The following is a 15,091-nucleotide window of genomic DNA, read 5'->3' as shown; positions in this document are numbered from 1 at the left end:
CTCCCGATTGAAAACGCCAACCGCGCCCTCCGCCGCCGCCCGCTCCGCGCACTCCGCACCTCAGAATTTGACTTCAGCACTGCGCCTCCTCTGAGTGTCCGTATACGTTACTCTTTCCTCCTAGTTGTAGGACTTCCACTCAGCCAGCGTTCCTGTGGGTCTGGGTGATGTCCCTTCCGTCTTTTAGTTTCACTTTTGAAATGGTTGTTCGAGGCGGCAAACTCCGGCGTTAACCTATGCCGCCATCTTGGTTCTCCTACATTTGGACTTTATTTCTGCCAATGTACTCAATTAGCTATCCTTTACACTAGCCTGCCTGTTATAAAACACCTGGAATATTATAAAGGTTTTTAAAAAATGTATAGCTCAATTTGCCAAAAAGTAAGAGGATTTCCTAAGTGCCCCAGAAGGAAGTAGCTCAGAATACTTGTTTCTTCTGAAGCTGCTGATGCCCAGGATCTTTACTGAGCTGTGGGGCTTAGAGACTTGTGTTTTAACAGCTACTGGGAGCAGGGGGCAAGGCTGTGGTTGGTCTGTTCAGAGTGAGGAATTAGAACCTAAGACATCTCTGCATTCACTCTCATCACCCAGGATAAAATATAAAGCTTGATCCTAAACCATTAGGTAAAGATATTAAAAAAAAATGAAATTGAAGCTAAGAGACCAAACATTTCTAGGAAAATTAGAAATTTGAGAAGTAACAACAAACCTAGGAGTCTATGAACTGAGAAAAATCTCAAGGAATATCCGCAAGAAGCTTACAGCAAAATCTAATATCTAATCCCAATATCAATATCTAATACCAATTCAGCAACATCAAATGCTAGAATGACAGCAGGGAGCAGGCTTAAGAAGGCAACAGACGAAAGCTCCAGTTGGAGAGACAGACCGTCTTACATGAGTTCCTCTTGAGTTTCAGTCAATTTTGCATCACCTTCACAATTTTCAGTTTTCACACATTGTCTAGGTTATTAGTGACTTAATATTTTTAAATAAACTTACGTTATGCTTATGATTCATTTTTAAAAGAAACCTTCTATATCGTATGAAATTTGGAAACCCATAATACCTGCTGTAAAGGGTATTATCTGTAAACATTAATTTAAAAAGGGAACAGAGTTATAACAGTTACCTGGTAGTGAGTGTGAGGTCTGTCTTCTGCCATAAAGCAGGAAAAACAAGCTTTAAGGGATATTGAGTACATCACATCAGCAATAAGAGGAAATCGATCGAAAAAGAGGCAGAAAGGAAATAAACTGTCTGCAGGGGATTCTGTCTTTCTGGGTGTGCCATGTGCAAATGTTTTGGTAACAGCAGCATCACTAGCTGAGTGTGAAGTGATCTGAGAAGGGAAGTGTGACTGTATGTGTATGAGTGCCTGCTTTTCAGTGTTCAGCCTTTGGAAGCTATTGCTCTAAGCTTCCTATATTGATATGCTCTCTCTCTTTTTTTTTCTTTTCTATTTGAAGCTCTGTTAAGAGCCTGTGCTGATGGAGGTGCCAATCGCTTATATGATATCACTGACGGAGAGAGGGAACGGTAAGCTTTCTTTAAGCCAATGCCTATGATACCATTAATTCTGATCTTTAGTTTGTTTATTCTCTTCTTAGTCAGTGGTGACTGTTACTCTACTGTCAAAATTAACGGGAAACCATCTCAGTGAGAGAGAGAGCTGCTTAACCCTGTGGTGTCATTTCTTTGTTCTGAATGGTAGCTCTTAGTAGAACTAGGCCAATCATATTCTTACTTAAAAACAAAACAAAACAAAACTCCCACCCATTCTATTACTTCTAAAGCCTCAGTGAATAGCATTTTTAAATATTGGTATTTTCGAGGCCTTTGAACATTGACTAAATAAAACTTCTACTAGTAATTGGAGTTGTTATTCAGTTTAAATGAATAAAAAGTGATCTGGAAACGAAATGCATGTTCTATTGTAGAAGATGTTTATATTAGTGTTGAGTAAAGCTCAGTATAGTATACTCATAGTCACTTCTGAGTTATGCCCACATGTATTTTAGAAGATGAATAATTTTGTAATGATTTGTTATGTATGTTGTCTGGCTTTCCTGATCTTTGTATGGTGAGTTATTTTTAGAAAAACAGAATACATTGATAAAGCAAAATTTAAACCTAGCTCATCTTCAACATGTTTATAGTTCAACCTCTTGGCAGACATAAGAATTTATAGTCGAGATATAAGTAGACTAGCTATGAAATTTAGTTTCACTTCTGTCATATATGTTATTAAATGTAGTGAAATGTTTATAGGTTGAAAAATCACCCCCTTGCAAAAAATAAAATGAAAATATTATGATTCAATATACTGTAGGTGTGAATTAAATATATGTGTTTTGAAATGTTGTAAAATACATCTTTATAGCATCAAATGTTTTAGCTTCAGGTTTCTGAAATTGGAGGAAGGCCTGTTACCTTTGAGATTGGGCATGCTAATGTCTAGGGACTGAGAGCTTAATCAAAAAAATAGAGCAATAACAACCTAGAAAGCGATTTAAACTTACAACATTTTGCGCTTCTTTATTTTAACTTACAGATTCCTCTGACTGTGTTCAGTAAGACCTGACATGGACAGTGTACAAAAAAAAAAAATACTCAAGTATGAGTTATAAAAAGTGCCTAGGCCAGTTCATTCAGGGAAAAGCATAATGCACATGAGTCCGAGATGATGGATTGGGTCAGATTTGTTGCCTGTAGCCTCCTTGCTGGCAGACAGCCTAGTATAGAATACTGTTTCTCTAATTGTAGGTGTAGCTCATGAACACACACACACACACACACACACACACGTATACGTATACATATATACGTATATATATATATATACATATGTGTGTGTGTGTGTGTGTGTGTGTGTATGTATATATATGGGGGAGGGTAATATGCAAGTTTGTCCAGGACGCGGAAACAGTTATAACCGGACAAATACGCATATTACCTCTTTATAGGCTGCGTGTAGAGATCGGGGGTGGGGACTGCTGCATGGCGAGGCAAGCCATGGATGGCACAGGCAACGAGAAAGCGTGCAGAGAGCAGGGCGGAGCAGGCCCTCAGAGAGCAGGAAACAGGGCCTGCCAGTCACTGGGACAACAATCAGGTCCACAGAGAGCAGGGAGGAGCCGGCCCCCAGAGGGAGTGGGAGCTGAGAGTCAGGGAGGCATGCCCAGGCCGCCTGGAGACAATGCCCTAGCAGGCCTGGGAGTGGAAGCCAAGAGACAGGGGGGCATGCCCAGGCTGCTGCTGCCAGGAAACAGCACCCCAGCAGGCCCGGGAGCAGAAGCCAAGAGGCAGGGGGGCATGCCCAGGCCGCCTCCGCTGGGAGACAGCACCCCGGCAGGCACACCTCTGCGCATGAGCTGCAGAGGAAACACCCTTTCTTACAGCTCATTGGCTAAGCTCCCTGTATGTCACTGTCAGTGTTCTTGATAACTATGGTAATAATCCAAGAAGGTGATCTAGGGTTTTTCCACCTCACTCCTGGAGGAAACAATGAAGGTTCGCTGCTAGAGGGACTAAGAAATGTCATATTCTGCTCTAGCCAGTTTGACTCAGAGGATAGAGCCTCAGCCTGCGGACCAGTTCTGATCAAGGGCGTGTACCTAGGTTGCAGACTCCTCCCTGGCTGGGGCTCAGATCAGGGCTCATGCAGGAGGCAACCAATCGAAGTGTCCCTCTCACATTGATGTTTCTGTCTGTCTTTCCCTCTCTCTTCCATGCTCTCTAAAAATCAATGGAAAAATATCCTCAGGTGAGGATAAAAAAAAAAAGAAAGAAATAAATGTCATATCCTATGAAAGAGACATCTTGAAAATGCCTAAAGATAGTTGTCATTTTTTTGTGGTGAAGGGACTGGAGTCTGTGTTGATGAAAATACCTTGGCCTCCAGCAGTGGCAGCAGCGGGGTGATAGGGGTGGTGCCTTCTCCTGATCAGCCTGCAGAGGGAGGCCAGACTGCGGTTTAGGCCCACTCCCCACAGTCAGTAGTACATCCTCTGAGGGCTCCCGGACTGTGAGAGGGGGCAGGTTGGGCTGAGGGACACCCCCTGCCGCCCAGTGCACGAATTTCATGCACTGGGCCTCTGGTAATCATATAAACAAGAGTTGTGGAAGGATGCTATCTAGTGCTTCCCAACTCTTCCATCATCATAAGAGCCATCTAGAATGCGTGTGAAAAATGTACTTTTGTGCTGATTACTTTTATTGGACTGGGCTGAACACAATACTGTAATTCACATTTAAAAGCAAAACAGATGACTAGATTTGGGGAGTAAGTACCATTATTTGTGCCAAATTTCAAAATAATCATTTCCAATATTAACACATTTATAAGTAATCTTATGAAGGCTTCCAAGATTTATCTAAAAACCATTTGTCCATATGTGAAGATGTTCAATAAGAAAATATACTTTTAATTGATTTCCTAGTTGTAGTAATATATTTGCCATGATTCCTACTCTAGTACTTGGGGACTTGGCTGGCCTGAGTAAGGGCTGAATCTCTAACAGGGAGTTGAGTCAGTGAAGCTAAATGTAAGATGTGGGAATTAAATCTTTGCATTACATCTTACTAAATCCAAATGCTAACTTGTGAAACTAATTGGATACAGGTGACTAAACATGATTCTTATTAATTGTATTTTGAATAGAAAGGCTTCACAATGAAAAGGGAAGACAGTGCAGTATTCATGAGTTTTAAAAAGCCAAGCATGGTTTGTGAACCATGGCTTCACTGATTCTTATTGGTTTATTTATTTAGTGTCCATATCTACAATGTAATACTTACCACTATGCAATGAAACAGGAATGTCTTGAAAATCATCTCCAGTTGCAGACAGAGTAAGATGTTTATGCATTTAGAATGAAAGGAGAGCTGGTGTAGACAGTTACAGAGGAGCAGGGTCTGTGGAGATAGAGCTGAGGCAAAGATCAGTGCAGCCTTAGGTCTGATTCTCCACTGAAGCATCCAGCCCTTCGTATCATTTTCATAAATGCCATCTCTTCGTTTCAACTCTGAAAATGGCCTCTCTCTATTTACCAAGTGCTTTTTTTCTACATTAGGAAGTCCTAAATGTTTTGTTCTTATTGTGAGAATAATACATGATGATTTAAATCTATGTTAGTGAGTTGGGAGAAACAAAAAGAAGAAAATAACAATTATGTGTTATTTCTTACTAAGTAATTGAGTTGCACTGAGTCTATTAGTTCTACCCTGAGGAAGAACAGAAATATGATTAATTTTTCTTACTAAAATGAATGTAAGCTCAATGAATGTAAACGCCCTCAGGCCTGGAAGGTTATCTGGGAATATTAGACACTCAATAAATATTTGTTAATAAGTGGATATTTGATTAGAGTTACTCTGTTCTCTCTTCCCATAAGGTGTTGAGTGACTTTGATTAATAGCCCTCATGTTTTAGGTAAGTAGATTACCTCTGCTCTGAGAGCTGATAGGTTATGATTTGGGTGTTTGTTCAGTCTGTACATCAAACAGGCAGGGTGAGGGACCAGTCAGGAAAACATAGACCAGACATCACCAATGACAGGTAGATCTTAGTTTTGGCTATGAACATGGGATTAAAGAGGAAGACATTTTAGGAAGACTCAGCCTTTTTTTTAAATATATTTTATTGATTTTTTATAGAGAGGAAGGGAGAGAGATAGAGAGTTAGAAACATCGATGAGAGAGAAACATCGATCAGCTGCCTCCTGCTTACTCCCTACTGGGGATGTGCCCGCAACCAAAGTACTTGCCCTTGACCGGAATCGAACCTGGGACCCTTGAGTCTGTAGGCCGACGCTCTATCCACTGAGCCAAACCAGTTAGGGCTGAAGACTCAGTCTTTATACTCTATTCTCCTACTCTTAATTGACTGTTTTCCTAACTTGAGCTGTCTGTCTTTAGAAATGTGGGGTAGTAAGGTGGGGTATAGATATGTTGGCCAATGCCCCCAATTCTACAGCTCTAATCTGATAGTGAGGGAAGTCTCATGTTTATATTCTGGTGATTAAAAAGTCCTGTGGTGGCCTCAGAACATCCTCCTCCTGGCTTCTCCCAAGTAGATCAAATCCATATTGGTGAGAACCAGGGTGGTAAAGCATGGCCCCATGATCAGGATAATCACAGGCTACAGAGATGGGGGAAAATACCAGAGAAGCAGGGTAAGATTTCCTAGGAAAATTTTCAGGATCAGATTTTAGTTTTTTTTCATCCTCATCATCAACAGGCATGGGAGGTTTATTTAATTTTTCTAGTGATGATTTTATTGATACTATATTAGCTCAGGAAAGTGCAAGCTGTCCACACTAAAGACTATGGAAAGATTGTTATTTTTGTGTACCTGATACATAATAATGATTCTGGCAGGGTGAAGTCCCCATCCCCTCCCTTCTTCAGTCTCCATTGCTCTCCTCTTCTGCCCCTTTTTCCTGGTTCTGCTATAAGAGAACACTAAGAAAACAGTATCTGCTCTAGTGACTTGCTAACCACCACCTGAATAAAGCAGCCCGTGGCAGTATTACCAACCTTTCCCACCACGAGGAATGTGAAGAACAAACAAGCATATAAAGAAGTGTGTATTTTGATATTACAGTTCAATGAGTTTTTGCGAAGGGGAACACCTGAATGTCACCAGTCCTGAAATCAGTCAGTAGAATGTTACCAGCATTGCAGGCCTCCCTCTTGCTTCTTGCCATTGATGTTTCCCCTGACATAATTAATGTGAGATTAATTTTGCCTATTTTTAGACATTATAAAATATAATAATACTATAGGCCTGGTGCACAAATTCATGCACCAGTGGGATCCCTAGGCCTGGCCTGTGGGATCAGGCCGAAACCGGCTCTCCGACATCCCCTGAGGAGTCCTGGATTGCGAGAGGGCACAGGCCAGGCTGAGGGACTCCACCAGTGCACAATCAGGGCCGGGGAGGGACGTGGGAGGTTGGCCAGCCAGGGAGGGACCAAGGGAAGGCTCCAGGGCATCTCTGGCCTGTCTCGCTCAGCCCTGATCGGCCAGACCTTAGCAGCAAGCTAACCTACCAGTCGGAGCATCTGCCCCCTGGTGGTCAATGCACACGATAGTGACTGGTCGACTGTTTACCCCCTGGTGGTCAGTGCACATCAGAGCAAGGAGTTGAGTGGCCTTAGCATATCATTAACATATTATGCTTTGATTGGTTGAATGGACAACTAGACACTTAGCATATTAGGCTTTTATTATATAGGATATTGGATTTTTAGCATATGGACCTCTTGAGGAGGGGATATAGAATTTATAGGTCTCTGTACTTGGAAAAGGATTAAGAAAGATTGTTGTAGTTTCTATAGGAGAATTATGGTCACACTAGTGATGGTAAGAGGTGGAGGAAGTGATGGAGTCAAGAAGAAGAGAGTAAGAGTTGTACAGAAGCAAACTTGAATCACAAAATCCAGAACACAACAAAAATAGTTTGGCTATGGGAGAAATCATTTTTATTGAATATTCTTTTAAAAAATAATACATTTAAAGCTAGGTAAACATTTGTAAACCCTATTTTATTAGATAGTTGAGGTAAAATGAACAAAAATTTTTTAAAAATATTAAAAAGAGAGAGCTTTGGAATGAGATAGGATCTCTTTAGAATAATTCAGTGGCAGAAATAAGATTGTAGCATTTAACTTGTGATTCATCATTCATTAAAGCACTTATTGAATACCTTCTGTAGTTAGACATTTTGATAGTCACTAGATAAAATACAGAAACTTTCAATGTAACAAGAAGTAAAAGGAAATTAGTCTTCATTATGACAGATTAGAGAGCACATACGGAGAAAATTCTAGTTCATTGTGATAGGCTCTGTGACAAAGGGAGCACTGCAAAAAATCTAAACTAATTACCTTGAGATTCAGGTTTTGGCTTTTCACTCATTTTCAGCCATACTCAGTTTCCTCCCTGCCTTCTCCTGGACCCTTCTCCTCCCTGCCTGTGCCAGGCCCTTCCCATGCTGATCTTCAGTTATTCACATTGGTACTGCCCATGATCCATTCCTGCAGTCTGCCATCCATTCAGTCAGTGCTTATAGATCCTGCTTCACTGACCCCCAGAAGGTTTCAGTAGCACATGCTGGCATTTCTTGTAGTGCCCTCTCCATGAAGCCATGCTTGGCTAAAGTTCTGTCTGCTCCCTGAGGGCCCCTCCCTGGCTAGCCGAGATGTGACGTCTCTTATCTATATAATAATGTGGTAATACGTAAATTGTCCATTATGGCATCACAGTAATGACCGTTCCACAGGCTGTGTGTGCAGCAGGGGGGCTTGCGTGAGGTTTGCTTCCCTGCCCCCGGTGCCAGACCCAGGAAGTGAGGCTGTGTCCCCCACCCGGTGCCGGAGTATTCTTTTTCTCCCGGGTGCATGCGCCTAACAAACACCCCCACGACACTCTGCCTGGGGGTGGGGGTGGGGGGGCTGAGGGGCCACATCCACATGGCAGAAGGCCAGTTCTCGGCGCGGTCAACAGACACCTATCAGCGGGTGCAAGCGTCGGCAGTGACCCCTGGGAGGGGTCGCCCCACCCAATGCGAAGGAAGGGCCTGGGCGCGACAACAGAGAGTGGATGTCGAGGTAAGGCACCAGACCTGGACGAGCCACCAGGTAAAACAACGCAGGGATCCCACCGCCACAGAAACACAGGGCAGCCCCGCGACACTCAGGACACCAGTTGATCCTCCCAAGCACACAACCTAGAAGCCTCCTCCTGCCCTGCGGACCCAGCCCTGCCACCATGGGGACCACAGGTCACCCATTGGCTTTCTCCAGCCATCCATTCATCTGCCTGGTCTGACCTGGACAGGGGCTTACATCCTAGGCCGAACACTACCCGCCGCCCCCTTCCCCCTCAGAGGACAAGCCAGGCCCCGACAGTGCCTGCGCAAGCACTCCCGTCACCTGCAAATTCGGGATGGGAGCGGAAGGAGAGCTGCTGCTTGAGGTTTGGGAGCAGGCACACCAGGGAATGGGAAAGGCCTCCGTGTCCCTCCCCCTCTCCCGGCCCCCACCCCCGCCTTGCAACAGGAGAAAAGCCTCGCGTGCGCATGAATACACATGTGTGCACAGGTAACACAGCGGTCCCTGCAATGGACACCGGCCCGGCCTGGCGAGACCCTCCCCTGACTCGGAGGGGGGAGGTGCGGGCCATGGTAGGCAAGACACAGCTGCATTGTCACTTGGCCCCTCAAAGCCAGTGCAAGAGGGTCCCAAGTACCCAAACAGAGGCGGCTACAGGTCCCAGAGAGGAAAGAGGTCAGTACTAAGGAGGAAAAGCATGGAATTTTTAATTAGCCTGTAAACGGTAAAAGGGTGAGGGAGGAGCAGGGGAAGAACTTTATAAAGGAGTCAGTAGACAGTAGAGTTAAAGGAGGAAAGAGTATCTATGAGTGAACTGTAGGAGCTATAATGAAAATCAAGTATAGTTGTGTATTGGGGACAGATTTTAAAATTAGGAGTTAGAAAAGAAAAAAGATAAATGCTAGTGAATAATTAGCCAGGTAGATAGATATTAAAATAGTGGAAGTAAGTAGAGAAGAATGTATGGGAAAAGTAGAATGAGAGAGAAAGAAGGAGGAAAGAAAGGTTTTAAAGGGGAGCCCATAGAGCTTAATAGGAGAATGGGAAGAAGGAAGAAATGGGGGAAGGAGCAAAGCAGGTCCAAGGAAGGAAGTGAAGAAAAAAATTAAGATGGGAAGGAAGGAAAAGGGGAGGGAGGCAGGGGTAAAGATAAAGGAAAAAAGGAATGTGGGGAGGGAGGAAGGGTAGGAGGAAGATGGGAAGAAGGATGATGGAACAGAAGTAGGAAATAAGGAGGAAAGAAAAGTTTATAAATGATGAGTCAGTAGGAAAAAGTGTTACATAAAGGAGAGAGAAAAATTGTGTGAGAGAAGCCAATAAGGAAGTCAAATACAATTGTGTGTAAAGGGGATAAGATTTTTTAAACAAGTTAATAGGGGTGACCAGGCTGGCAGGGGAGGACAGTTAGGGGGATCAGGCTGGCAGGCAGAGTGGTTAGGGCAGGCAGGCAGGTGAGCGGTTAGTAGCCAGAGGTCCTGGATTGCAAGAGGGATGTCCAACTTCCAGTTTAGGGGATTGGGCCTAAATTGGCAGTTGGACATGCCCCGAGGGCTCCTGGATTGGAGAGGTGCAGGTTGGGCTGAGGGGTGTGTGTCCCCCTCCTTCCCCCCATGCATAAATCTCATGCACTGGGCCTCGAGTACTGTAATAATATTTGCAAATTGCAATGTTAGGTTCACATGTTACCTTGATTTAGAGCTGTGAAGACTTATATCCTTTAGTAGCTTGTAAATTTCTAGTGATCTATGGTCCCTTAACTTTGCATAACACTTTATAATTACTTAACTTTTCTCGTTTTATCTTGTGATTTACCTATGTGTAGATGTACTGATCTCTATGTGGTGAGCTCCTCCAAGGCAGCGATCATAATTAATCTTTCTTACATGCTTGATAATATCTAGAACTCTAATGAGCATCCAAGAATTTATTGGATTAATGAGTTTTCATTGATGTTTTAGCAGAAATGTCGCAAAGACTGTTTTTTGTTTTTTTTCCAGTGGTGGATTTCTAAGCTATGATATCAACTATTGGCAATATCTTGATGTAGAGAAGAAAATTTGGATAATTATATATCTTATTAGTATGTATAAACCATAGCATCTTCTAAAAAGATTGTACATGTTTTGTCTGAAATCATGTATAGAAAAGTTCTACTTTGTTTCTTAGAATGTCACTGCATTCTAATTTCTCCCTAAATGAGCCTCTTGTGAAACTAAGACCCTTGCCTTTGAATTCATTGGTATTTTGAGAGCAACGTGAATATCAGTGCTAAATGTTAGAGGTTTCTTTAAAAATTGTGATTCTGTGGGACATAGAGACTCTAAGATATAGCTATCAATTTGGTATCATTAGTATGTAGGAATTTGAAATGGGGGCGAGTGCTGTTTTAGGTCAGTTTTCTCAGAGTGTTGATGGATGTAGCATTTTAAAAGTGAGGTCCTACAGAAGATTATTTTTATATAATTACTAGAGGCATGTCCTGCTTTTCCCTCATCATAGATGCACTTTCTCTGTTTTATTACGTACTAGAGGCTTGGTGCATGAAATTTGTGCACAGAGGGGTGTCCCTCAGCCCGGCCTGCACCCTCTCCAATCTGGGACCCCTTGGGGGATGTCTGACTGCAGGGTTAAGCCTGAACCAGCAGTCGGACATCCCTCTCACAATCCAGGATGGCTGGCACCTAACCGCTCGCCTGCCTGCCTGCCTGATTGCCCACTAACTACTTCCCTGCTGGCCCAATTGCCCCTAGCTGCCCTCCCCTGCCGGCCTGGTTGCCCCCAACTGCCCTCCCCTGCAGTCATCTTTTGGCAGCTATCTTGTGACCACATGGGGGTGGCCATCTTGTGTGTTGGAGTGATGGTGAATTTGCTTATTACCTCTTTCTTAGATAGGATTATTTTAGTTAGCACCCAGCAAAATTTCCCTAAATTCATACAAATGACCATTCAGTTAAACACACATTAACAGTGATGGGATGAGGAGGATCTGTGGTGCTTAAACAGAATGCAAGATTCATTCTTGATTTCTTATTCCTTTCTGTTAATTTTCTCATAGGTTAAGATTTCACTCTCTAGCTTTATATATTCTGGTAGCTTTCTCATCAATAGATCAATACCACTTTTCAGTGTGATCAAGTGAGAAGAGAAGATGCCTGTTGAAACTCTATCTGTAAAACCTATCATGTCCTCCGAAACCAGTTTCAAAATATAATTTAAATAACTGAATAATGTGAGAGGCTATCTGTTAAAAATTAGCTTCCAGAGACTTTATCAATATAATTAAAGTGGGCATCTGGTGGCAAGGATTTGATACCCCCTTACAGAAATCAGTGACATGTGTGTCAGTCTGCATATGAATAACTTTTAACAGTTTTGTTCTCTGTCCAGTAGCTTCCAGGTAGAATCAGGCAGTGAGAGGCATGAATGGACTCGCTAATTAGGTCAGGATGCAAAATCTGATTTGGTGATTTTAATAATTTCACATCCTTGGGCTGTGGTTTCTTCATATCTGACATTTCAAGGAGAGATCACTACCCAGTGGAGTATTCAGAGAAGTCTTACTGAGGAAACCTACTATTTGGGCTGGTTATAAAAGACTAGAGGCCCAGTGCATGAAATTTGTGCATGAGTAGGGTCCCTAGCTGCTGCCTGCTGCCGGCTGGGGCCTCCTTCGTTCCATGCTGCCCCCTGGTGGTCAGCGCACATCATAGCGAGCGATTGAACTCCCAGTCAGTGGAACTCCAGAGGGGACACTTTGCATATTAGGCTTTTATATGTATAGATTTGGAGAAGCTGGGAGGATGGAGGGTGTCCTTTCAAAGCTGTGGCATGATGAATGATAGAATATTTGAATATGCAGTTTCAAGCAATAGCTGAAAACATTCTTATCCTAGTTTATATTCTGCTTGCAGTAACTGTACAACTTCTTAGAAGGATTGCAAGCACTTTCCAAGTTGTAGGAATGGATTGTAGTCTTTGGCTCCTCTGATTCTTTTTGGTTTTTAAACACCTGCTCAGATATAATGTCATACAATATAATGCATCCATTTTAAGCCTGCAATTCAATTGGTATACACGTGTATCCACCAGCACAGTCAAGGTTAAAATATATCCATCATCCCAGAAAGTTCCTTCCTATCCCTTTTGTAGTTAGTCCCCAACTCCTATACCCTGGCTCCTGCAACCTTGCAGCAGTTCTCAACCTGTGGGTCGTGACCCCTTTGGCGGTCAAATGACCCTTTCACAGGGGTCGCCTAAGATCATCCTGCATATCAGATATTTACATTACCATTCATAACAGTAGCAACATTACAGTTATGAAGTAGCAACGAAAATAATTTTATGGTTGAGTCACAACATGAGGAACTGTATTTAAAGGGCCAGAAGGTTGAGAACCACTGAATCTAGTGTCATCTAAATGGAGTCATACAGTTTGTTGTCTTCAATGTCTGACTTTTTTTACTTATTGGATGCTCTTGAGATTTATTCATGTTATTGTACTAGGAGTTTGTTCTTTTTCAGTGCTGAGTGGTATTCATTATATGGTATAAATAGTTTTGTTTGTTTATTCAATGCAGTTGATGGATGAGTCTAAAGAATTGCCCTTTTAATTGGAATATATTTTTTCAAGTGCTTCTTGGAGAGAAATGTTAGTTCTTTTAGTTAGAACAAAAAAGAAAATTCAAAGCTGTCACTTGAGTCCTAGAGTTTATATAAATAGTAGTTGAGACTCCTATATAAGGCCTGTATTTGCTGTTTCTTTATGAAAATTCTTCAAAAGCTTGCTTAATGTTGTTAAGTTTTATGGAATAAGAAAATAAATATAAAACTTATGAAATAAGTTGGTGTTACGTATCTGAGCATACACTGTGATCTTGATGACCTCCAACATATGTGACGACTGATATCTACCCATGACTATAATTTCCTCAGTGATTAGATTTATTTTAACTAATGATCAAGCATTTAGTTGTGTAGTCAAAAATGGACTTTCAGTAAGCTTTACCATATATAGGGCTGGGAAAATGTAGGTTTACTGTGTTGTTGCGACATTCTTTTGAGTTAATAAAGTTAATGTAATAATCATATTTATAACTGTAAACCTACTTTTGCCCACCCTGTACAGGAAGGAAACAAGTGTACACTTTGCTTAAGGAAAACCAAAAGTGTTTGCTTAGCTTGACTTTTATAAGCCTACCCTTAAGCAATATTTAGCCAGTTGCTTCAGCCAGTTTTTATTAAAAAGTATTTATGCAATCAAATTACTAAAGTCTGTTAGCAGGTCAACTTTATTGGGTCTTTAAATCAAAATGATGGAAGATAAAAATGATTAGCCCATTTAAAAGAAAATTTATACTAGGAGTCTTGGTATTAAATAACCCTACACAACAAACTATGAGGATCTATTTATCTTGGATTATTGATTGGATTAGTTAAGTGACATATTTTAGTCTGTTGGTTATCAAATGCTATAAATCAGAGATCTCAAAGTTATCCATGCATAGCTCTGAATCATTTCTGGTTATTGGAGGGGGAAAATATATATGCAAAATTCTATGTTGGTCAGATCACTCATGAAGTCAATTAAATTTTCAGTGTGAGATCATTTTAAGCAGCTGCAGGAAGTCAGTTTACAACTGAACTTAAACAGAGGCATTGTTCCCTACGGCCAGCCTATTTCATAATGTATGTCTCTGACAAAACCCCTTTCCTTCCCTGCACTGCAGATGGGATCTTCAGGAGTAAATTTCCTTCAGAAGATTTTTAAGTGATACTTGGGTCATCTGTCCAAAATTTTGAATAACACGTGGCTCCTTTAATTTTACTTATTTTTTAAAAAGTTGAATTGTTGTAGCACTCATTAATATGCTTTAAGGGCTATGTTTTTTGTCATATTTTTTGTCTTCAGTATATTATTTGATTGCTATGTTGAAAAATATTGAGAGCAATCACATACTGTGTGTGTGTATCTACTTATATAAAAACCCTGCGTGTAACGCTTCATGTCCGAAGCTTGACCAACTGGAAGTAAGTCAGTCCTGTAGGGGTCATCTTGGAAATGGCTGCGCCCTCCCTGAGCTGTTTTTAGTAAGGGCGAGGTTTGAGGCAGGAACCGGCCCTTGGAGCGTGGATGCACTGAGTCCTGGGTCACCTTGCCAAGGGCTGTGCCCTCCCCAAACTGTTTCTCGGGTGGGCGAGGTTTGAGGCAGGAGCTGGCCCTCAGAGCGTGGAGGCATATCTTTATAAAGTTTTAATACATTATATTACAGGTCGTGGAGGTACTGTTTTATCACAGCTTCTACAGGAATTGCTGCAAATTTACTTCTCAGTGGAAGGACCTTTCATTCCCAATATAAATTACCCATTCCATTAAATGAAACTTTAATTTCTAGACTCGATATAAAGAGTGAAGTTGCTAAACCAATAAAAAGGCTCAACTTATTATTGATGAATGCACCATGGCATCCCGTCAT

The 15,091-nt window shown here is 41.8% G+C and overlaps 1 protein-coding gene across 4 annotated transcripts in view; it reads left to right on the top strand.

Moving 5' to 3' along the window:
* Positions 1 to 15,091, top strand: part of TPK1 (thiamin pyrophosphokinase 1) — a 271,443-nt gene that overhangs the window by 96,638 nt on the left and 159,714 nt on the right. For 3 of the 4 annotated variants that reach the window (XM_006774520.2, XM_015570984.1, XM_015570987.1), the window contains one exon: positions 1,470 to 1,539. The exons of the other annotated variant lie outside the window; for it this stretch is intronic. In XM_006774520.2, the coding sequence (XP_006774583.1) occupies positions 1,470 to 1,539 (70 nt within the window). The remainder of the gene's footprint in view (positions 1 to 1,469; positions 1,540 to 15,091) is intronic. 4 annotated transcript variants of the gene reach the window in all.

This window comes from Myotis davidii, unplaced genomic scaffold (genome assembly GCF_000327345.1).
Source record: "Myotis davidii unplaced genomic scaffold, ASM32734v1 scaffold1488, whole genome shotgun sequence".
Lineage (NCBI taxonomy): Eukaryota > Metazoa > Chordata > Mammalia > Chiroptera > Vespertilionidae > Myotis > Myotis davidii.
This window is presented reverse-complemented; position numbering and strand designations above follow the sequence as displayed.